At 38.5% G+C, this 26,131-nt stretch overlaps 1 protein-coding gene across 1 annotated transcript in view; it reads right to left on the bottom strand.

Annotated features, from left to right (window-relative positions):
* The window catches only part of HMGCLL1 (3-hydroxy-3-methylglutaryl-CoA lyase like 1), a 60,802-nt gene extending 51,280 nt beyond the window's left edge, over positions 1-9,522 (bottom strand). The window contains exons 1-4 of the mRNA XM_069850938.1: positions 9,448-9,522; positions 6,131-6,238; positions 2,445-2,540; positions 537-685 (exon numbers count right to left, since the gene is read on the bottom strand). Of these exons, the coding sequence (XP_069707039.1) occupies positions 537-685; positions 2,445-2,540 (245 nt within the window). The 5' untranslated portion in view covers positions 6,131-6,238; positions 9,448-9,522. The remainder of the gene's footprint in view (positions 1-536; positions 686-2,444; positions 2,541-6,130; positions 6,239-9,447) is intronic.
* Between the last annotated feature and the right edge of the window lie 16,609 nt (positions 9,523-26,131).

Below are 26,131 nucleotides of genomic sequence, written 5' to 3'. Positions count from 1 at the left end.
ATTCAGGATTACATCAAGTTTAAAGGAAGGTACTCTAGAAATAATAAATACTGGACAATTCCAGAGTTTCGTGCACTAGAGACTCCAAACAATTCAGTGCCTGGAGATTCATATCAAGAATGTTTTTCTTGGGAGTTAATTCATTCTATCGTTTTTATACCCCAATTCCAGAGCGTATGAAGCAACATATTATTAAGACTATAATAAAATAAAAGTATGCAGGGTATTTTTTAAGGTGCAAGCAACAGTTCGCAGCAGCACATTTTATTGTGTCATCTGTGAAGATAAAAATAAATTTGTGTAGTAAAATGGGTATTTTTTTATAAATTTATGTAATAAAATGGGCTTTTTTTCAATTTCCATATAAAAGTATTATCATTAGTAGTTATAAACCAAACAAAAATTACTAAATACATTAAATCTTAAAGAAATCATAATAAAGACTATTATTTCAGTATATTTTTCTACTGGTATTAAAATAAAACTGTAAGAGTGACTCCAATAACTCTGCGTTACTTAATAATCTTTATATTTACCCACGCACTGGAATATTCATATTCCTTGCAGATGCAGCTACTTCTTCAAATTTTTCCATGCTTTCTTCAATTGAACAATTAATATTCATTTTGCTAAAAGATTCAGATGCTGCACCAAATACTGAGACTTCTGTCGCCCCTGCTGCAATCTGAAAAACACATTTCAACAAAACAGAAACAACACTGTACTAAAAGATTATATTAAGCATTTAATTCTGTATGACATTATAGTATATTATTTCATCCATATCTAAAATATACTGTTTCAATCCATTTTTTTGCATACAAAAAAATTGAATCAAATTTTGAGTTCATTCACTATGGCAATGTGTAGTCACAGCAATTAGATAAGGATACTTTTAAGGTGATGAATGATAAAGGCTTTAAGATATAGGAAATCATATGAACTAACTATGAAAATAATAACAACTGATACTTACATTAATTTTTCAGAAAAGGAAAAGATCATATAACAACTCTGAAATATCTATCCTGTGTACAAAGCCTGGACCTCATGAATATCAGCTTAGGAAAGCTCCGTACCTGGGTGTGCCTAGAGCAGCAAATATCACCAAAAGGGATTTCCTTGTTAAAGCCCACTCAGGGATCAAGGGCTCCACTGGTATGGGTGTCACAGCTGATTTGGATAATATGGAAAATATGTATGTGAAAGTCTGCTGAGACGAAGTCCCAGAGCAAACACCAGTCTAGAAAATGTGTAAATGTGGTGACTTCATTGAAGGGACAATTAGCCTGAGCTTGTACCTCAGGAATCAGTAAATCAACTAACATGAAGCCAACTACAATGCTGAAAGCCAAATGATATTAGAAGAAAACATTTAAACTTAGGAATATCTCTAATTAATTAATTCTCACTTTCCAGTGAGAATAATACTTTTGTTCTATAAAAAAAGAAGGGAGCTTTTCCCTTTACTCTCTGCCTCGGCAGGATATGCCTCAGCAACTTTTTCAGGATCAAATATCCTTTCAAACAGAGAGAAGACAAAAAAAAAATAACAGCAAGAAAGAACTCAGCAATTACCTACAACTATTTTTGAACTGTTTTCCTTTCATTATATCACTAAATAGAGTACAGGGATATAGCAGATTTAATTCAACTCATACAAGCCACCATTGCATACAAAGCTGTGGCACTATAAATCTGAGTATGGACAGTTAACTCTTCTATGTAAAGGCTTCTGTTTTATCAGGGATTTCATATGCAGTGTAAAAACCAAATGAGAGACTACACCACCAATATCCATCAAGCAGTATGCTTTCTAAAAATAGCTTGTCCTATACCAAAACAAAAGCATAGAAGTACAACAGATTTCAGAAAACAAAACGGTGTAAAGATTTGACTATCAATGTGTATGCTTTGAGAAGACTGCACGGCTCCATTTATGCAATTCAAAACACTTTCAGTCTATAATTTTGAATATAGATTTTCTGTGAACTGAAAAAAAATAAACTTTCAAACCCTACCAAAATGACATGCAGAATTTAAGAAATCTAATACATTCCTAAGTAATACATTTCCCATGACTCTTTCCTCATTCTTCTTCACTACTTTCCAATAAGAAGACAGTCTTCAGATATTTTTCTAGGGCAACAAGTCAAAGAATGAGAAGGAACTGGCTTTCTCCTTATATACAAGCATCATGTATAGCAATTTGCAAAGACCATTTGATCAATACTTCCATTAAAATATTAATCTATAGAGCTTAACATCACTCTGTGTATTTGCCCATTTCTCACAACAAAAACGAAGAGGTTTTAATTAAAAAAAAATACAAATAGTTTAGTTCTAACAGGACAAGTTTTGTGATATTAGCTTGTTTATAGTACTGAATTGAAAGTGTCTGAAACATGAAAAAGGTAATTGTGGACATATATAAAGGCACTTACAGCAGAATGAAAACCTTGAAGATTAGGCGTGAGAACAGGATATTGGACTCCAGGATGCCGCTCAATGCCCCTCATTACTTCTTTGTGATCTGCCATCTAAAATATATAATTTGTATTGAGCAGAAGTTATTTACTGATTTTAAACAGCTAAGCAGAAATTGGCTTAGTCTATGGTTTTCCCTTCATCAGGTATTCACATCATACAAAAAGTGTAACAGCAGAGGGGTTAAATCAATGTTGTACAAACACCTTTTTTTGTATTTCTTAACTTTCCAGCTCTATATGAATATAAAACTGGAACTAACATTTTGATGGTGTTCATTTTTTTTGCGTATGTGTAAAAACATAATTTGCATCATAAATTGATAGACTTTTGATCCTGCCTAGTAGATCACAAAATCACAGAATTACAGAATCACAAGGTTGGAAAAGACCTCCAGGATTATCGCGTCCAACCATTCCTGTCAACCACTAAACCATACGGATATTATCATCTAGCTCAATTTTAGTAAGTGTTTGATACTGTCTCCCCCACCATTCTCCTAGAGAAGCTGGTGGCCCATGGCTTGGACGGGTGTATTCTTTGCTGAGTAAAAACAGACAGCCCAGAGAGTTGTGGCGAATGGAGCTAAATCCAGTTGGTGGCTGCTCACAAGTAGTGTTCCCTGGGGCTCAGTATTGGGGCAAGTCTTGATTAGTATATTTATCAATGATCTGGATGAGGGGATTGAGTGCTCCCTCAGTAAGTTTACAGATGACACCAATTTGGGCAGGAATGTCAGTCTGCTTGAGGCCAGGAAGGCTCTGCAGAGGGATCTGGACAGGCTGGATCGATGGGCCAACATCAGCTGCATGAGATTCACAGAATCAGAGAATCACAGAAGGTTTTGATTGGACAAGTTCTTTAAGATCATCATGTCCAACCACTTCTTGTAGTCAAGGGCCCAAAACTGAACACAGCATTCGAGGTGTGCCCTCACCGGTGCTGAGTACAAGAGGAAGATCACTTCTGTGGTCCTGGTGCAAGCCAAGATGCCATTGGCCTTCTTGGCCACTTGGGCACGCTGCTGGCTCATATTCAGCCAACTACCAATCAACAGTCCCAGTTCCTTCTCCTCCAGGCAGCTTCCCATCCACTCCTCTCCAAGCCTGTAGTGCTACATGGGATTGTTGTGACCCAGGTTCAGGACCCAGCACTCAGCCTTTTTGAACCTCATGCAATTGGACTTGGACCATTGATAGAGCCTGCCCAGGTCTCTCTGTAGAGCCTGCCTGCCCTCAGGCAGATCAACTCAACTTAGTATCATCTGCAGACTTACTGATTCAACAAAGCCAAGGTCCAGACTCTGCACTTTGGTCACAACAATCTCATGCAATGCTACAGGTGAGCCAGCAGTGTGCTCAGGTGGCCAAAAGGGTCAGTAGCATCCTGGCTTGTATCAGAAATGATGTGGCTAGCAGGAGCAGGGAAGTGATCATCCCCCTGTAGTCAGCACTGGTGATGCCGCACCTTGAACAGTGTTCAGTTTTGGGCCCCTCACTACAAGAATAACATTGAGATGCTGGAGTGTGTCCAGAGAAGAGCAACGAAGCTGGTGAAAAGTCTGGAGCACAAGTCTTATGAGCAACACCTGAGGGAACTGAGGTTGTTTAGCCTGGAGGAGAGGAGGCTGAGGGGAGACCTTATTGCTCCCTAAAACTACCTGAAAGGAGGCTGTAGCCAGGTGGGTGTCAGTCTCCTCTCCCAATGAACAAGTGATAGGATGAGAGCAAATGGCCTCATGTTGTGCCAGGGGAGGTTTGGATTCAATAGCAGGAAAGATTTCTTAACCAAAAGAGTGGTTAAGCATTGGAACAGGCTGTCCAGGGAAGTGGTGGAGTCCCTTTTCCTGGATGTGTTAGAAAACATGTACATGTGGCAGTTTGTGACATGGTTTAGTGGGCACGGTTCTGTTGGGCGGATGGTTGGACTGGATGATCTTAGGGGCCTTTTCCAACCTTAATGATTCAATGATTCTATGAATATCAAACTGGATTTCTCATTCTTTCCACACTGGTGAAAAGTCATTTGAGGAGTACCATATGAAAAGATATATGAACTACGCTTTCATTACTCCTTATTTTCAGCAGATACTTCATTGATAACTTTGAAGGACAATAACACATTTCTCATCAGGAAACAAGTGATGACACAAAGCAACATTTTATAATTGTTTCTCCATAAACTAAACCAGTGGGGCCACCTACTGTGTGATAACCACACAAAAAAGCATTTGGCAATGCCTTAGTTTTTTAAGAACAATTTATCATTACTTATTTTAATATAAATAGTCTCTACATTTCTCAGGGCAAGGAATAATGTTTGAAACAAAATGATTCATTAAATGGCAAATGGTGCAACTAATTCCACACTTTTAAAATTATAGCCCGATTTAAAATATACTAGAAAACCAAAATGACACTGTTTCAACCAGTATAAAGCTGCCGGATCCAAATAATATTATATGTATTACATTTGTCCCATTACTATTTTTCCTGTAAGTAAAATCCCTTTCTAACACATATTGCATGTTATAAGATTTTAAATCTTAATAAAATATTTCTTTTCCAAATTTCTTTAAAAATAAGCTTTCTAATGGTAGGTATTTATAATTTTTTGGCCGTTTAGGTTATAGGTGTGGGATCCTGTTTTATATGGCACCTTGCTACTGTGGAACTTTTTCTTTTGGTTTTTTTTCAGTAAAAAAGTCTCTGCCAAAAAAAACAGTGGATGGGAAACCATAAAAGAGCTTTAAAATACTAAAAAAAGAAATAAGTGAATGAGTGATCTAAACATAACCGTGAATTCTATTCCCATGACCTATGAAAAGAAAAAAGAAAGGAGCAAAGAAAATACAAAATGAAAACTGCCCTCACTTTCAAAGCAACAAAATCTTATCTTATAAAAATCTTATAAAAAATATTTTAAACACAAATTAAGCTATTAAAATAAAGTATTCAGATATGAATTTAAGATAAGAAGGGATTGTTCATATTTCCAAAACTGACAAATGTGTGCTAAATTGGGCACTCCTAAGAGCCCACAAGAAAAGGAAATAATTAAACAAGAAAGAAAAAAATCCACCTTTGCTATAGACTTTTCCTTCTAATGCTTAAGAGCTTATAATATTCTCTCTCTCTTGCAACCACTGAAGTTTGATGGCACTTGGAAAAAGTGAATCACAGAATCACTAGGTTGGAAAAGATCTCCAGGATCATTGAGTCCAACCATTTCTATCAACCACTAAACTGTGCCTCATGAACTGCTTTCATGAACTGTTGGATGGTCCTTTGACCAACAAGGCTATAATCTCATCTCCCCTTATTATCATCCTTGGCTTCCAGTTCCCCTTCCCTTCTTGAGCAACCTGTTCTTGCTGCTGCTGAGTTAGGGATTTAACCAACTTTCTGCCAAGTTTCCTGGCTTTTCTTCAGTTTTAACTACTTTTTAATAATTAGACCAAACTGAATAAAACTTGGAAAGCTGCATAAAAGATGTCTGAAAACAAGATCTACTTTTACAAATAAACAACATTATTTCTGTTCCATTTAGTTTCACAGTTCTATAGGCTATACTACTGGAGAACTCTACTGCATGGAATGGCATTTAAATTGAAATAGTTCTGAACGGTGATGGTTTTACATACCTGAGGCACCCATTTGGATGAAACAAAACTGGTTACTTCTATTGCAGGCAGGCCTGTTTTGGACAGCCGGTTGATTAACTCAATTTTGATATCAGTTGGGACTATGGTCTACAAGACATGGAGACATACTATAGTCAAATATTTCATGCTGTAAGAAACTTTTTCAAATGAAATGCTCTTAGTAAAAAACTAAGCGTAGGTGGACGCCTAGGACTAAGTGATCATGAGATGATAGTGTTTTCTGTTCTAGGTGAAGTGAAGAGGGTGGTTAGTAGGACAGTAGCATTAAATTTCCAGAGGGCAAACTTTGAACTCTTCAGAAAGCTGGTTGGCAAAGTCTCATGGGAGACAGTACTTAGGGGCAAGGGAGCCCATGAGGGCTGGGAGCTCTTCAAAAAGGAAATCCTAGCAGCTCAGGAGAAAGCCATCCCCATGTTCTGGAAAAAAAGCCAGCAGGGGAGAAAACCAGCTTGGTTGAACAGAGAGATCTTGAGTGATATCAAGAAGAAGAGAAATGTTTATGGGCTCTGGAAGAGGGGACAGGCCTCTTGGGTGAACTACAGGAGGGAAGTGAGATTGTGTAGAGAAAAAATAAGAAGGGCTAAGGCTCAACTAGAAATCAGATTGGCAAAGTCTGTGAAAGATAACAAAAAATCTTTCTATAAATATATAAATAATAAAAGGACGACTAGGGAGACCATACAGTCCTTATTGGACGCAGAAGGAACAACAGTGACAGGGGATAAGGAAAAGGCTGAGGTACGTAATGCCTTCTTTGCCTCAGTCTTTAACTGTAAAGGAAGTCATTCCATCTGTGTACAAACCCAGGAGCTAGAGGAGCAAAATGAGGCTCCCATGATCCAAGAGGAGGTGGTCAGAGCCTTGCTAGCCCAACTAGACAGCCACAAGTCTATGGGGCCGGACGGGATTCACCCAAGGGTACTGAAGGAGCTGGCGGATGTGCTGGCCAAACCCCTTTCCATCATCTTCCAGCAGTCCTGGAAGACTGGGGAAGTCCCACTGGACTGGAGGCTGGCTGATGTTGTGCCCATCTACAAGAAGGGTCGCAGGGAGGACCCAGGAAACTACAGGCCTGTCAGTCTGACCTCAGTGCCAGGGAAAGTCATGGAGCAGGTGATCTTGAGTGCTATCATGAAGTACATGCAAGAGAACTGGGTGATCAGTCAACATGGGCTCACAAAAGGCAGGTCTTCCCAAACTAACCTGATCGCCTTCTATGACCAAGTGACTCGGCTGCTGGATGTGGGAAGGGCTGTGGATGTATCTTCCTGGACTTCAGTAAAGCCTTTGACACAGTTTCTCACAGCGTTCTGCTTGAGAAACTGTCAGCCTCTGGCCTGGCCAGGCGCACACTCTCCTGGGTGGGAAACTGGTTGGATGGCCGGGCCCAGAGAGTGGTGGGAAATGGTGTGAAATCCAGCTGGAGGCCAGTGACAAGTGGGGTTCCCCAGGGCTCAGGGCTGGGTCCAGCCCTGTTCAATGTCTTTATCAATGACCTGGATGAAGGCATCGAGTGCACCTTTAGCAAGTTTGCGGACGACACTAAGCTGGGTGGGAGTGTCGATCTGCTGGAGGGTAGGGAGGCTCTGCAAAGGGATCTGAACAGGCTGGACCGCTGGGCAGAGTCCAATGGCATGAGGTTTAACAAGGCCAAATGCCGGGTCCTGCACTTGGGGCACAACAACCCTGTGCAGTGCTACAGACTAGGAGAAGTCTGGCTAGAAAGCTGCCTGGAGGAGAGGGACCTGGGGGTGTTGGTTGACAGCGACTGAACATGAGCCAGCAGTGTGCCCAGGTGGCCAAGAAGGCCAATGGCATCTTGGCTTGGATCAGAAACGGTGTGACCAGCAGGTCCAGGGAGGTTCTTCTCCCTCTGGACTCGGCACTGGTGAGACCGCTCCTTGAAAACTGTGTTCAGTTCTGGGCCCCTCACCACAAGAAGGATGTTGAGGCTCTGGAGCGAGTCCAGAGAAGAGCAACAAAGCTGGTGAGGGCGCTGGAGAACAGGCCTTATGAGGAGCGGCTGAGAGAGCTGGGGGTGTTTAGCCTGGAGAAGAGGAGGCTGAGGGGAGACCTCATTGCTCTCTACAACTACCTGAAAGGAGGTTGTAGAGAGGAGGGTGCTGGCCTCTTCTCCCAAGTGACGGGGGACAGGACAAGAGGGAATGGCCTCAAGCTCTGCCAGGGGAGATTTAGGCTGGACATTAGGAAAAAATTTTTCACAGAAAGGGTCATTGGGCACTGTCAGAGGCTGCCCAGGGAGGTGGTTGATTCACCTTCCCTGGAGGTGTTTAAGGCACGGGTGGACGAGGTGCTGAGGGACATGGTTTAGTGTTTGATAGGAATGGTTGGACTCGATGATCCGGTGGGTCTCTTCCAACCTGGTTATTCTATGATTCTATGATTCTAATACTTTTATTTTTAAATAATTAACTATCTTCAAGCATTGTATCATAACTATACCAATGGTAGGAAGCTACTGCATAAGGAATGCACTAGGCAGCACACATGATCCTACTCCTTTCTTTTATCCACCACATGAGAATGAGAAAGCACTTCTGTATAACTGGTTATACGTCAGGCTTCACTAATTGCTGGTAACTAAACACCAGCCTAGCAAAGAAACAAGAAAGGAAATAGTAACAAAGAATAGTCCAACCAGGGAAAAACTGGGGAACAAAAAGCTCCACAGCTGAGAGAAGTAATTCCACTGTGTTATTACTGCTAACATCTCTGATATCTGTAACAATGATATATATAAGCTTATCCTCCTGTTTAGGGTAACAAATGACTGTTCTGACACGTGTACCCCATTTTACAGTCTCTTTCAATCTTTTTCCACATTCCCCTATTACTTTGCAGGCAAATAATACTATCAAGAGTAATTGCTTTTTTTTCCGTGCTTGTTCTGCATGAAGTACAAGAAAACCTCTTGTACTATTCCTAATATAGTAGCATTTCTAGCACAAGCACGTATTAGGAAGATAGCCAGTGCTTCATGGCATTTACCTATTATGCCATAACAGAACATCATTAACTGACAAGACAAATTCTAGAAAAAGAAATAACAGTTGAGTAACAGAAAGGCTAGTTAACCAAGTATAGAAAGAAATTACATGATTTAGCATTTGGCTAAATAGTGATATACATCTATTCTACAGTACAAAACAATTAACACAAAAAGAAATAAATATATTTATAGTGCAAAACGGAAGAAACAAGATTAGCAAGATGTACATGTTTTAAACAATGAAAATAACACTGATATCCATGTCAAAACACACACAAAAAAATACCTTTTCATTTTGTAATCCATCCCTTGGCCCAACTTCTACAATCTTTATGTACTCCGGCAGTCCAGACACTTGAGATTCCTGAAATAAAAATCAATACTTAAACTCAAAAAAAAATGAAGGTTGCTAGGATCAAAGGTAGAGCTTGTACTTGTCTTCTCATATGATTCTGGGTATAAAGTCATATTGTCAACAGTAAGTTTGCTCAAGGCCTTTAAAACTGTGTGAGAATATCTTCCACACCTTAAGCTCGGGAATAAAAGTTAAAAGCATAAGTTTTCCACATGCATGTTCCAGTGCTCCTCTGAGGCCACAAATGTTTATTATAAAAGCGTACATAAACCCATAAATGAACATTGTGTTTTACAGAGTGAGAAATATCCCCATTTCAGAAAGCTTCCCAATGAACAAGCCAGTCCTCCAAAATTCTAACTGAATGTTCTCAATTTAACTGAACAGTTACTTCTCTGTAAACGTTTGCAAGACTCGGCTATAAATCTGAAAAGAACAGGGCACTCAAGAAATGTTGAAGAGATTATTAATGAAAGATGAAAGTAATTCCTCTGCCTGAAGATGAAGGTCTTAAAGAAGGATTTAAAGGAGAACAAGGAAGGCCCCTAGCAGACAAGAAGAAGGATTTTCCAGGTGTAAGAGAAGCTCTGGAAAGGCAGGAGGCTGACGGTGACAGGAGGGAAGGCAGTCAGCGGTAAGGTCAAAGGGCTAAGGAGAGCATGGGGAGTTGGAGGGGGAGGAAGGAGAGCAGAAGAAGCAGGTGAAGGGAAATGAAACTTCCTTTTTTATTATCTAGCTGCTCTGTTACTGAATCAAGTTGACAGGTGTGGCAGTCAACCTGGGCCCTTCAGTCCTGAAACAGACAGAGCAGTTGCTTAGACCGACCCCCAAAAGCTGGTTGTTTTTAAAAACACATTATATGGCAAACTTGGGGCATGCTGTCTGTGCCTGGAGGAGTGGACAGGAGAGATGCACACAGTCTCACCAGGTGGTCTGGAGATGCCCTGTTTTCTGCATTGCACTAACACAGAATCTGAGCCACTGTCTCCATTCTAGTGTCGAAAACCTGTGCTGGATTAGCACAAGCTACCTGGAGGAAGGCTGCTCCCACTGCACCCATCACCTTCCCCAAGAGTTTCACACCACTGGAAGGACAACACTGCCAGCTCAGGTGGGTGGCTACCACCTGAGGCAATCACAACTCAACCAGAGACCAGAATCACTTTTGCAGTGCATAAACAGAGCCTTTAATCTCACATTACCCACAATCAGATGAAAAAAAAAACCATTTTTCATCCTCCCTGGCTAGTATTATCAGTGTTGTTTTGACTAAATGGCCACTAATTTCTTCTCACGGTAACAGAAAATGAGGACTCTACAGCACCTTTGGTTTTTCACTGCGTTCTCAGTGCCTGTGGATTAAAATTATTCTCTGCAGCAACAACTGTAATACTAACCAATATACAGTAAACATATTTCAGAGCATTTACTGTGTATTTATCTGAGCCCAGTAAAAAGAATGGGAAACAGCTGTATAGTATCTGTTTGATCACATGGAATATCTGGTAAGTCAAAACTCTGTCAGGCACTGCTAAGCCCACACTCGCTGAAAGCATAAACCTACTTAAATGTGAAGGTAAAACCTTCACATCTGCTGCATATTGTTTCTTCTTTTTTTTCCAAGTTATTTTCACAAGTATGGCACCATTTCAGCCCTATGGGCATAAATCTGGGTTATTTCATTATTATCAGATCCTTTCCGTTTCAAGACAAACGCCACAGCTGTGCTATAAGTAAAGCTGTGAGTTAAGAGCTAAAATAGAACCAAAGCTTAATGTAGAGCATGAAAAATGTCCATAAAACTTCGGTGGCAAAAATGTTCAATTTCTAGGCCAAAGCCTGTAAATCCTACTAAGTTCCTACCGTGGTAAAGCTTTTGCTGAAATCAAAGAGCTGTACCTGTCTTTACCACATAGTTCTCACGGTTAGAGCACGTGCAGTAGCCACTCACACAGCCCTTGAATTTCACTGGGGATGCAAAAGGCATTTAAGTATTGATTTTTTTTTTTCTTTTATCCGTGATGTTACAGGCATGTAATTTCTTCAAGCCGTAGTCCAGGCCTCTCATCCCCTGTTTTCCTCTGTAGCCTTCTTGTCCACTAGTCAGTCTCAACTCCTGTTCACTGTTCTTGAGCAACACTGAGAACTGTTTATGGGGTGATTCTCAAAAGGGCCACAGGGTGGAAATTCAAGGCAGTACTACAGACAAATCCTTCCATTCTTAAAACTGATGAACTAACAGCTTTGAATGAACATCTTGGTTCTTAGTCCAGAATAGTCTTCCTTTGCTTTGAGTTTCACTGTTTCATCTATAGTACATGAATTGCTCCTGTCTTCAAAGTCACTCGATTCCTCGTATGTGATACCCAGTGTGACACTGATAATGTCTCCTGTCTTTCTGTCATCAGCAGATCTTACTAACTTAAAATTTCCTGGTGAAACCATCTGGACTAACAAGAGTACCTTATTTTACCATAAACATAATTATTATCTCAAAAAAATTGGGTTACTGCTGTAGAGGAAACACATCTAAAAAAAAGACCTGAGGAACTCGATCAGCAATGTCTCTTTGGTCTAATAAATCTGCTTTTAACATCATCTCTTCTTTCCTTCTAAGCCAGCTTCTTAGTCATTTCACAAATCCTGTTCTGACCATCCTTCTACGCAACACGACTAATAATTTCTCTCATACTGCACTGCTGAAGCTCAGATAACAAGAAAGTAAGAGAGAAGCAGAACACTTAGGTTCAGGACAGACCACAGTGTACTATTTATGCACTTTAGAGTGCATAATCACCGGATACTCAGAAACAAATCAGAGACTATTCTTTAAGTACATGTTCCATCTTCTGCTAAGATGACTCCAGTATTTTCCTATTCTGTGGCCCAAGATAAATCAGAAGAGGAAAGGAGTATTTCTTTGCCTTAACCCCCCTGTCCTATGAATGGTCAGTAACCAGCTGTTAGGCCATTCTTCCAAGAAGTTGGAGATCTGTATTTGACAGTGTCATCAATAATCAAAAAAGAGATTCCTTGCTTTCCTGGAAAGTCCTCTGAACACAGTGTCAGTCACACTTGCAGGTAACATCACTTGAAACACATCTGAAAGAGCCACCTGCGTCACCAGTCACATTATGAGCCAGCCCCAATGCCACCTGAATTCACTAGGCAAGCTTCAAATCCACAGAACAGATTGAAGTCTTTAAGAACTTATGCAGAGTTTAAACACTTGCTTGTTTACTTTCTGGATGGCATTAGACCTTAACCAGAGTGCACGGTTCTTGAATTGAGGGATCAAGTTCCCCAAACTCTCACTGGAGGATTCCAAATGTGCATCATTCCCTTGGGTAAAAGGAAGAGATTTCAGAACCAACAATGAGACAAACTTTGAGAACTTCAGCACCTTCATGCATGGTATTAAATAGTCTACAGCTAATAAATGGAAAATATAAAAAGAAATAAATAGAAAAATGAAAAAAAAATAGTTATATTTTAAGATAATCCAAAAAAAGGTGAACCTTACATAAACACACACTTACTTACATTAAGTACTAAACGTGTTAAAAAAATAATATTTTTCAGAAAAAATATTTATTGATTTGTATTGTATGAAGTATTTTCATGTAATGAAGTGTAAAAAGTATTATGGTATATAGTTAAAGGTGACTGCTTATTGAATTATACAGTGGCTCTGTTAAAAAAGTAATGACTACCAAAGTACAATGTTTGAAATATCAAAAAGGAAATAGTTGACATGGACTAAGAGCCTGGAAAATTTGCTTTTTCCATGTATCAAGCCTTGCCAAGGGAGAACAAAAAGCATATAAAACCACGAAAAATTGCCTCCTTCAAAACAGAATGCAGCCAAAGAAACTTTTTTAAAAAAAGAAAACAGAAAAAACAGAAAAGGGAAAACCAAACCATTCAGCTTGAGGCACTGAATGCCAAGTTTCTGTATGGAAACATTTTCTGAGAGTTATAAATAGCTGAAAATTCAAGTTTATTATAGAAAATCCTAGTAACCCTTAATTAGAGCAGTATAATCTTCTTAATATAACCATAAATGTAATCAAATTAAATCAACACACTTTTTAACTCCCTCACTGCCTCAGAACTTCTAGTAAAGGTGCTGAGGTTCATTCAACCTCCTAATTTTTTTGTCCATGCAGTTCATTCCTAAGGGCACAAATAGCACTGGCAAATATTACCCAGAGCTGCTCAGAAACAACTGAAAGGACACAAAAGGAAGGGAGAAGAATCTGGAAGTTCAAGTCTTAATCCTTCTAAGCAAGCAAAGATGAAGTTCTGCTTTCCTTTTCCACAAGGTGGTGTTCTGGCACAGAGGACAGCTGAATAAAGGTAGATCCATCTTGTGCAAGGAAGATTTATTCAGGAGAGTAGTTTTAAACAAGTATCAGCTGGGACATGGCATCATAACTCCATATGTATGTGTGCAGTCGCATGGAAAAATGCCCAAAAACTAGGAGAAGGGTCTGAGATAAATAATACGATTGCTGGAAGGAGAACAAAGAAAACAGCTGTCAACCGTCTCAACATATATATGTCTCTAAACTTTACAAGACATAGAGGAAATAAACAGGAAGAAATTAAAATCTTAGTATATAATCAAATAATTATTTAAGTGGTATTGCAGACATTTTTACACAGTTCACATTGCTGGAAGGCAAACATAAAACATTTTCATTCTCAAATTAATTAGGGGGAAAATGGAGAAGATTCACCATGAGATATAAATAATACATACAGTTATTCTGAAAACAGTGGGACATACCTGGTGAATATCCCTAAGTAAAGATCAGCTGAGTATTCGTCCTAGAACTTCTGTTGTATGTTGCTGACGAGACCACTGGGAGAACAGTGGCTAGCAAAAAAGACTCATGACTAGCAAAAACACTCATCAACCCTTGAGAATCTGGGGTTTTAAAAATGAATAACAAACTGAGTATGGATCAGTGACATCATGCTCTTGAGAAAAAAAAAATGAAAATCCTAAACTATAAACAAGGATGTCAGAAATAAAACAGTAGCCTGCCACTTACTAAGTAGAAATACTGTGTCTAGTTTCAGACTTCCTAGCTCAAAAAATAATTGAATCAACTGGACGTTGTTCATAGGAGGGCAAAAGGTAAAATGCAAGTAAATCCTTACAGAATTAAATTAGATAAATACAGAGCTAACTTATCTGCAATAAACTAAGTAATTGCTGAGGTCAGAAGGGACCTCTGGAGATGATCTAGCTGAGCCACCTGTGCTCAGAGCAGGGTCAACTAAAGCAGGTTGGCTAGAACCACGTTCAGTTGGGTTCTGAGTATTTCAAAGGATGCAGACTACTGTGCAACCTGTTGCAGTGTTGATAAATCTCACAGTAAAAAAATTCTTCTGATCGTTAAATGGAATTCACTGTGCTTCAGTTTGTGCCCAGTGCCTCTTGTCCTGTCAGTGACTTACTCTCCTTTATTCACCCTACCAGGTACTCGTTCATTTGATAAGATCCCTGAGACTTCTTTTCTCCAGGCTAAACATTCTTAGCTCTCTCAGCCTCTCCTCATATGACAGATGCTCCAATCCATTAATCATCTCCATCGCCTTTGCAGATCTCATCCAGCATGTCTACGTCTCTCTTATACTGGGGATTAAGCCTACAGGTATTGCTTTAGTCCACCTCTTCAAATTTAATTTGAACCTGCTTACAACTTTTATTAAAGGGCTTGTGTGAGCTCCTGAAAAAGCAGTGATTTACATACACCAGGAGATTATCTGAAGTGAGATCTCACTGTAGGGATTTTTATTGTAAAGTAATCCCTCTAACATTTCTACTGTCATTTTCATTAATTATTGAATTCTACAATAATCTGCTAGTACACTTATTAAATCATTGCAGGGCTGTTTACAATAAAATACATTTCATATGAAAACAGAAGAAACATTTTAAACACAGGGAAGTTCAACTAAACTATAAATGCATATGCTGCTGCAGTGACCAGTTGTTTGATCTAATCCTGTTTACAAAGAGGACAGTAATGGTATAGACAAAGGCCATAAAGTACAAACACTATTAACTAACAAATAATAAGAAAAAACTCTGACTTATTTAGAAATTAGAAACTAATATTTCATACAAAGAATTCTAACAAGTGAGCAGAATTCTGATGAACTGACAGTTCAGAATGTAGCAAATTATATTAATAGAGAATGCTCCAGGGATTGTAAAAAAATGTTGCTGTGTTAAGAACAATATTCTAACACAGAACTAGAAAAGTTAAGTCACACTCTTAACTACATTACTGGTGGCCATACAGTTACAAATTTAAAAAACCAAAATACCATCTATATAGTACTATTCCTTTTAGGAAGCCTTTAGAATAGGTCTTCCAAAGCTACAGAAGATGAGGTTTAATAGTGGTATTCAGCTCATTCCCGCCGTCTACACGCAGGTACCTGGAATCATTCTGGATGACTTAAGAGTTCCAACCTCCAGGTGCTTAGGAAGGGCATGAGCCTCACTTCACCCATTTACTGTAGATTTCATTTTAAATATCTACTGAGATGTCAATATACAGCAGGGCATCTTAAAAGGCACTATACAGATCTGTTAGGCACCTGAACTAAGCTTCTAAATGGTGCCTCCTATGCAGGTGTCTGAAGGAGGTTTATTTATTATGGCTATTTGAGATAAAGAATAATTCAGGTCATGCTAAGGTTCACATCTAGTGGCTGATGAACTTAATTGCCAGTTTTGTACAACTGCTTAGCAACTGAATGCCACTCCAGAAAGAAATTAATTTCTTGTGCATTTTACTATGTACAGGATATGCCTAACCCATAAGGATGTTTCATATATCCTAGGTGTTTTAAATAGCACTAGGCACCTATGTTTAGGCAACTGAGTCAAGTCCAAGATCTGGTCTGGTTATCATAGGAAATTCAGCTGCTGATACCTACTTATATCTTAATTCAGATGTCTTAATCCCAAGCAGACATCTGCCTCAAATGAACGATATATAATCTAATGAGTTATCAAGAGAAATTGGAGAAACTTGTTTTGAGTTCCTCCAAGAGTTTGGTAAGCAATGTACTCTTTTCATCATTCCAAATTAAGTTTTCACCCTTTCTTGCTGACATGATTCCCAGTCCATACCACTGCTGCATTTTGTCTTTGCCTTTAAGCTCTCCCTCACTGAAAAACTGGATACAGATAAATACATAGGAGGGGATGTAATGTTACCCGCTGTAGCAGATCATTTCAATACAAAACATACCAGCATCAACAATTATCCAGGTATATGAAAGGCAACATTCCAATGGGGGGGATTCAAATTCTTGTTTCAGAGCATTTCTTCTGAGCAACTGGCATGATTTCCATTCTTCTGCCCAAACTACATCTTATAAGCAATTCAGATCAACAGAACACTCAATCAATCCAAACCTCAATCCACAGACTGCCTTTCCAGTTTGACCTTGGACCTCTCTCATTACTATGGACCTGCCTGATGGTCACTGGGCTGCATGGCCAACCCTGGCTACCATCACTGGACTGAATCCTGGCACTAAGTCACTGATCTGCACTCCCAGGTCTAACCTAAGAACTTTCCTATCACCACAAACTTGCCTGATGACCTGGACTCTTGCTTGAGCCCAGGTTCGACCTCCAGGCCTACCCTGCACACCTCACAGCTACTGAGGGACTGGGGTCTGGCTGGTGACCTGCCAGCCCTGCTACCAAATCACCTCCCTTAGCTGGCCCCTGCTGCTCCCTGACAATCAAACTGAGAGAAATCTCTTGTTCTAGAATTTACTGCAATGTCTGATCCTTATTCCCTGGCGTCCAGTTCAGGCATCTACTCTGAGCACTTCTTTATCCCATGTCATACATGCTGCGAGTAAAATGCAGCCTATTTCTCCCTCTTTTTGCCCCTTTATATCAGTTGTTCCTAAAAAGAAAGTGCAGTAGTTGGTAGTGGCTAGCCCTGTAAGTCAAAGGTTTGTTGATGGAAGCCAGTAGTATCACATGCTCCAGATTAGAGCAGTAGCAGCAGTTATTAGCAATGTTTGAAAGTCAGTGCTTTGTACATTAACTCCCTCTGACTCTGCTGCACCATCTCCTTACCCAGTGGAGGCTACAGCTATCAGGTGCTGAGAGAGTAATCCCAAAGGATAATGTCTCGTTCAAGAAAAAAACAAGGGCTTGACATGAAAAAATACACCAAAATTCAACTAACAGTAAAAAAAAGCTCTGTCTGATACACAAATACAACTCCACTCATAAAAGACAAAACTGAAGCATGATATGCAGTTGTGCTAAATCACTTACTGCTCAGAGAATCACTGGAGGGGCACTAAGTGTGCAAACGGATTTCACAGCACAGTACCTCCCAGGTCTAAGCAAAATTTAACAAGATGCAGCAAATCAAAAAGGCAACTCCTTTTTATATGAAAAGATATTTCTTTCAGGCCAAACACAAAATAGCACATTTTCCAGAAGAGTTACAGAGTTAATAAATCAATATAATCTCTGTCTGCAGGAGTCCAACAGAGGGAATAAGAGAAGGAATTCCTCACTTCTCAGACTATTCTCCTTTAAATTATTAGATCAGAAGAGGTCAACTCGCTCATACTTTGTGCGAAACACCTGCTGACTATTGTTTTCTATGATTTGGGGTTTATTCTTTCGCTCAGAGTGCTTAGTCGCACAAAACCCGCAGCTCCCTCTAACATATAACTTGCCTCATATAACCAATTCAAGTGAACTCAGCTTGAACTATGAATACATACACATATGCTGAAACCCTGTCTCTTTCCATTTTGTTTCACTGAAAGGGTAGTCATATATTTCAATACTGCTTGGAGGTATCTACTTTGACTCTTATTTTACAAGCATAAGAATAAGCTCTAATAATTTATTAATATATTTTTAAATACGTGAACAGATGAAAGTTGTTTTCTGCTGCATTTTTCATATCACATCAAAGACTAAACTGATGTTCATTCTAAGACTACTCATTTTCCTCTTTCATGTGGAAGCGCTGAGTTCAGAAGGAATGAATAGACTTGAAGATTCTTCATTGTTATTTTATCATGTGGTGGGTTCGGAATGCATTCTGAAACTAGCTCTCTTAGCCAAACAAATCACATGGGTTACCATACTGATCTTGCAACAATATTACCCTGTATTTCTTTAGGCCTTTCTCAGTTCCTTCATAAACTAGATTTTCTTCTTGATCTCTCCATTATTTGAAGAGAACACAGAATGTAAGAGCATTTCTTCCAAGGCTGAAGAGCTGAACTACTACACTGGCTGTGTGTGTTTCCCAGCAGCAGTATAAAATCATGAATTACTCACCTATATTCTTTAGCTCCAGTTCTGGTTAAGTCCTTCCTCTGTAACTTTTCATGTATTGCTTTCAAAAAACTGTGCAAAGCACAGATACAATGAAATGATAAAACACAACCTAACCAGTGGTTTTATCTCAGGTACACAGTAAGGGCTATGCTGAATAGAAAATGAATAAAAGCTGTATTTCCCACGTTACATAACGATAAAGAGCAAAATGGATTAAGACCACCTATTCAACCTATAAAGATGCATAAAGACACATAATACCATTGTTCACTAAAATACTAGTACTATTGTTACTTCAAATATTTAGAAATACATACTTAGGGTGTAGATAGGTATATGAATATCGATATTCTATATTTATTGTTCATTTACATATTTCATTGAGTTTGAATCCTTAAACTAGGCCAGTAAAAGTACACTAAAATATACGTATAAAAATTATTGTGACGTCAAGAGTAATATTTACATTTCTTACCTTTACCTTTAGTAAGCAAAGGTAAGAAATGTAAATATTTGAAATGCATGAAGTTGCTACTTTCAAATTGTGATGCAGGCTACGAAAACTGCTGTTCTGACAGCCCTGCAAAACAGAAATGCCAGGAACTGGGGAATGAACATCTAACAGAAGGAGCAGCTACTTCTAAAAGCAACTGCAAACCACGTCCAATTCCCTGCCGTGATGTTGGATGCTCTGAAAAAAGAAGTAGTAGCAGCACAGGACAAGTACTCAGAAAGACAAATTCAAACTCAAGACTGTTGACAATCTTTGAAAACAAAGAAATCCTTTCTTTAATATTCATGTCTATATCTTACACAAAATCATTCACAACGTGACAGAACAAAAAAATTGAACAAGTTTGTCAAATAACAGCCTCCTGGATGCACCTGGGCTTTCTGAATCACCACTGACAAATTTACTTGCCATCTTCTAGAATACATTTGGAGCGATTTTCAACAAATGTAGAGCACATGGAATTGCAGAGGTTTCAATACAAGTGTCAATTATAACCAACAGTTCATGGGACATAAAAGCAGACAGAGGTGCTGCAGTCACAGATAATTTTGGATAACTTGCAAAATAACAAATAAGGGAATTTATTACTAGAGTCAAGTGGTAGCAGAGGCATAGACAGCCACAGTTAGACTTGTGTTACGCTGGAGTCATGGTACTAGAGGTCTCCATTGTTAGGAAGAGGCCAACACAGCCAGTCACTTCAGCAAAAATTAAAAATGTATTTTCAGGAGATGGTGTACACATTACCCTTTTCTATTTTCCTAAACGCTTCCCTTGGCAAACAAGCAGCATTTCTCCATTAACCAAGTTGTTTTGCAGCCAATTCACTTTCATCCATATCCCTATCTTGGTCAAAGCCTGGAAAAGCAATTACACTCTGCCATCTGGGCTGGATGAAAAGGATACAGAGAACTGAGATCAACAGCATACTGATGACACTGGAGCCAAAACCTCCCACGCTTTCCTTCACTATTATTTATGGTAACAGTATTATGGTGTGTATGGTGTTTTACAGGCAAGACTGAAGACAGAATTCTAGAAGGCAGGAGTGGTGTTTTTCCATACGCATTGAAAAAGCAGAGGCATGATCCTCCGTACAAGACCAACATGTGAAAGTAATTTGCCCTTTATAATGCTTTGGGATATCAATGGGGGGAAAAATGAATACATTGACAAGCCAGCCCATCCACCCTATCAAGTAAGTCTCTTCAAATACCTCATTGTCAATAAAAGTGAGTTATGCATAGGTCTCTAAGAACTCAAGTAAAAAGTTGGAAGTAAATCAACTATTCTCAATTATTATTGTCATCAAAATCACCTTCTGTGTCCAAAGGCAGTGCCTAAAAGATCAAGGAAATCTTTAATTCAGGTACAGCTGGCCCACCACTACGTTTTCCATAGCTTTCTTCCCAAAAGACACTGATAAAAATGACAGTAGTTTAACGGTTATTTATTTAGCCACTGTTGGCAACTCATCCTTCAGAAGAATTTAAAATTTATAAAGCTTTTTAGAAAAATAACATCTGCGAAGTGTTACACCATAATAATTTCCCAATAGCAGGAAGGAAATTATGGTATCTTGAACGCTGCACCATTCTTGATGTTATAAAAATCTTCCATTCTCACAAGAGAATCAGTCAAACTTGAGTATATTTAAAGGATAATATTTTCTGCCCATTTTACTGACAATAATTAAAGCTATTGAAAAAAATCCTTATATGAAATTTAGGAAAAAGGCAGAAATAGTGCCTTATGCTTAAAATAAACATTTTAAAAATGTTATCAGTTTTTATGAGTTTCTTAAAAAGTACTCCTATTACAAGGATATGTCACAATTTCTGCTGAACTGGTTAAATTTCCCATTTACTCCATCAAATAGTAACAGAATAAGTTTCTGAAGTGTTCTAACCATGCAAAGTTGAAAACAGTGGAGTGGAACAAGCAGAAGAAAATGAACTTGTACTGGAGAAACCATAGCAAAGGTGACATCAAAATGGGGTCATATCACTTTATACTATCTGAGAAGATTAAGTGAGATAATGGCTAAATTAATCATGAGAGTTCCTAATTTTTTATTGCATCCACTTCTAGATCACAAATTTAGGAAGACTTTTTTCAGCCTCCATATTCTGGATAATAAGATGTACAGCTGATGAGAAAGAAAAGTGCATTGTTGTAATACTGATAAGATCACCAAGTCAGTGTTAATTAAGCACAAAATAAGTAAAAAAAATTCAAATAGTATTACCATTAGACTTATTTTCATTTAACTGTGGCACATAATCTTGACCAAACATTGTTCCAAACTCTGATGACAGGTAATAATATTTAGGGACTAAACAGCAATCCAGCCATACCACTTACTAAGCTCAAAATGTCCTGAAATGTTCTTAATGGCAGGATTCAATTGGACTTTAAGACATCTGAACCTAGGTGTCTACAAATTTATGTCTACAGGTGTGCTAGATATCCCAGTACAGCCAATTTATATATTCACATATAATGTCTTAAGGTTCCCTAAACACACACAGTATGTAGGATACGGGACCTGTGCCTTTTTTGGCAGCTGGAGGTACAGCAGGATATCACAGGGCATCTTAAATGGCATCAGTAATGAAGCGTGGCCAGCTGAATCAAGCCACTTCTCAACACCGTCAGCAATGGTCAAACCCGTATGAAACAATTCGGCAGAGCAGTAAAGGCACTGTCTAATGGATAATTACAGACATCCAGAGTATTTCATACGCATCACACTTGACTTCCAGCTATTGCACAGGAGGGCACAAGACTCCCATAAATCCTGTTTGATATCTGCTAACCCCATAAGCTATCTCAGCTACCTTAGGGAATCTCGCGTGCCATCAGACAACTGTTCTTAGGCAACTGAATCAAGTCCTAAATATCAAAAAACGGCAGGGAAACAAGAGACAACTCTCAATCACAAGTTGATTTCTCTTTGTACAGTCAACAGCCAGCTGGCTTAGTAGATTAACTTTCTGTCTTCTTCATATCATTCATGCACCAGTGAGACATAGCAGGGCCAAGGAACTTGCCTGTCCTTTCTCTTCTCTTTCCTCAATAAATTCTTCATGTAAGCTGTTTTGCTTTATATGGAGCCAGCATATAGTTCAATTCAAATATGTTTCCAGGCTTTTAAAAATTCAGCTGTGATCAGCTGTGGATTCTGTTAATGTTTTTTCCTAATCCCAGTGTTCCACATGATATACCCTCATCACTTACCTTGCTCCCCTATTTCTCACATACTAACACCTATATTTAATCTCATCTTAACTACTTGCATTAAAAGTAAACCCTAAAGCCACATACAGTTCCTTTCCAGATGCTGCTGTTGAATTATTTCCCTATGGGTTTCACCTAACATTCCACCAATGTCCTCTGGCGCTTCAGTCCACACATCTCATGCATACAAAGCCTTTAAACTTTTTTCCCAAGAAACTCATAAACTAACACCTTTATTCCCATACAAAACAGCTAACATCTGTGGACCAAAAAACAGCCAAATAAAGAAGAAATGTCTACCCAGCACAGTTTTTTTAACCAATGCACCTTTTAGCAGTTTTTGCATGTAATAAATCTGGGGGGTTTTGTCATAAGAGCCTTTGAGAATCACTCTCATCCAAGCAACAAGTTCAAACAATATAAGAATTGGAGTAGCTTTCATTTATTTTGCAGCAAAACATAAAATAAATCTCCGTTTAACAAGGGAATTACCTAAAAACAGTGTCAGCACTAACAACATTCTGACATTAAGTATAAGGTATAATTTCCTTCTTATCACCTGCAGAATCTTTTTCATCTTTTGCAACACTACAGTGTTGTTCTGAACTATGATTGAAATCACCATGAATTATTATGTCTAACCCAGAAGTCTAAGAAGTCATGAGCTGATTACTTCTAACTCTAATACCTTCAGACTGAAAAGCAACCATTAAAACTATCCCTGAAAGTATTTTCCTGTAATGTAAATCAGGCATTGATCAGTTCTGTGATTCCTTTGGAGCGAGAGATTGATTAAAAGGCCAGATTATCAGAAAACCAAAATCTGTATCTGATTCAAAATCTAATGTTTAATAAACTCTTTATTATTCGTTACTACTTATGTCACTATCAACATATTGCAAAATACAAAAAATATTTCTTTCTACTGCAATACTTAGTTTTAAGGTGTGAACACCATTTTGACATTTCTTCCCCGAAAGGGCAATACAAGTGTACATTAATACAGCAGTAAAAGAATATCTACCTTTTTCTGAAAAGCAGAAATACTGAATTATCTTTACCGCTATTTAGCACAGTATGAAAGCTTGATTATGATCCTAGAACTATGCGCCTCATATTACATGCTCTTATCTCAGAAATTCCAGATCAGCCAATAAAGCAACTTTTCTCATCATCCTGATGAGTTTTTCTATATGACAGGAGACAAATGGGTTAGATAGCCACAGAGAACCTTTTCCTATAAATTTGTGCCTGATATCTTTTTACCCTTATTCTTCAAATTAAAGTTGTTCTGTTCCAGTATTTTCTGAGGTTCAGTTAATTGATGAGCCCTAGTGAGTGCATGAGTACTTCATCATACTGTGTACACATATGCATTATGACGAGCACTGGCCCACATTACGAGGTGGTACACTTTCCCCATCAAGTTCACAACACTGCACACCATCTTTAACACATATTTCTCTTTCATACTTCATCTATCTTGCATTTGAGGGAAAAGAACAACCCTGAAGAAAATATTTCACCTTTGTCAAATGAATGCGAGCACTAAACAATAGAAGAGAATTCAATGCAACCTAAAGTACTAAATAACTACTTTTCTGAAGTCCCCCACAGTTTCTTTAAATGTAACTCCTTCCACATTTGACACATCAAAGGATCTCAATAACCTTCAATTCCTAAAATTCCAGAGAATCATCACCTTGGTTAAATGCCTGAAATATTTATGTTGTGAAAGAGCAGAGGATGACAAGAACTCATTTCAGGTTTATCTCTGGACTGTACCTACACCGCACCAGTTTCTCATTGAGTTGATATTCACATACAAACCGAAATCCAAACACACACTTTCATAAATAAGTGAATCTTCCAATCCAGATGCTGCAAGAATTTGAGCTGCCTTTTCCTCTGAAACACTAAAACCAGGTCCTGTCATTAAAACTGAGGTAAAATAAGTATAACTTCATTATAGGTACACAGCATTTCACCTTTAAGTCAAATCTAAGTGGAAAAAAACCCCACCAAAACAACTGGTAAGCCAAGCCACTATAGAGACGACTGTTAGTACTATTTATTAGTCACCTCATTAGATAGTTCAAAGACACAAAATTTGATTATTTAGGAGCAGTGAATATTTTGCTTTATGAAAACTTCTATGTCTGACCATTTGGCAAGTCTTACAGTAGTCTTATTAGACACTTGTGAGATTTTCTTACCCAAAGTAAAAGCCAGAAGATCCACAAATTGTAAATAACATCCTTATTAGAACCTGACACAAATATTCCCATTTATTTCAGTAGGAATTAAATTTGGATCTAGGTCATCTTAGGCAAGTCAATTACCGTCACTATTAGCCAAGGCAACGAGAAAATGAATTAAGATGAGTGATCTCAAGTTGTGTGAAATTTAAAATTATGATTTGACACACGGGGTGTCTGAAATTAATCTTTTTCCTTGAGCTGGCAAAAGAGGAAATGAGTATCACTGTGCCTATATGCAGCTTTTCAAGGAGGTGGAGGTAGGACAAATCAAAAATGGGATTTCACTGAAAAACAGATGTTGGGTCTGAATAGAAATTTCCTGTGCATTTTTTTAATTCCCAAATTTGCAGAGCAAGATCTGTAAAATCCTCTACAACATTTCCAGCTGTATTTTAAAGTTCTAAGCCCATATAATAATCCCAGTATAGCATAAATCTGTATCAACTAAAAAACCTCCTGCTATCTTTCCACTATTAATAATCCAATGGGACAAAAGAACTGAAAGTCAGTGACTCCATTTAGGTCAAGCTTACACTTTCTTATCAGCCTCTTAACTCTGAACATCCTGTTTGGCACCTTTAGCAACCGGCCTAAGCCTGCTCAGACATTCTCTCTTCAATATTTTATCCACCAATGTTCTTGAGCTCTTATTCTGCTGCATGAAGAATACCTGGCTGAAAAAACTGGCATGAGTCTACTGCCTGGATGTTCTAAAGGGGAAACTCCTCCTTACTTCAAAGTAAATTTTGGAAAGAACTCAGCACTGGAGTCTCTCTACTTCACTTAGCTTCAGCGGGAGTGCTTTTTTATGTTTTATTTACTACCTCAATGTCAGCATTTATCAAATGCTATTTATCATCTCCAAAGTCATCGAGAAATGATACAGCATGCTGATACAAACTTACCAGTTTACGATTCAATTCCAAATTAAATTATATTTCATAGAATCATAGAATGGTGTGGGTTGGATGGGACTTTAAAGATCACCAGGGTCCAAGCACCCTGACATGGGCAGGGACACCTTCCACTGGATCAGGTTGCACAAAGCCTCACCAGCCTGGCCTTGAACATTTCCACAGATGACTTCTCTGTACAACCTGTTCCAATGTCTCATTATATATAGTAATATAAGTGCCATTTACAAGTCTTATCATATAACATATATTTTAATATAATAATATAACATACAGAAATATAAATGCCAGGTAGTATATAAGTGTCATTTATCCTTTCTGCTTT

The sequence above is a fragment of the Phaenicophaeus curvirostris genome, chromosome 2 (genome assembly GCF_032191515.1).
Source record: "Phaenicophaeus curvirostris isolate KB17595 chromosome 2, BPBGC_Pcur_1.0, whole genome shotgun sequence".
Lineage (NCBI taxonomy): Eukaryota > Metazoa > Chordata > Aves > Cuculiformes > Cuculidae > Phaenicophaeus > Phaenicophaeus curvirostris.
Note: the sequence above shows the minus strand (reverse complement) of the source record. Positions and strands in the feature narration are given on the sequence as shown.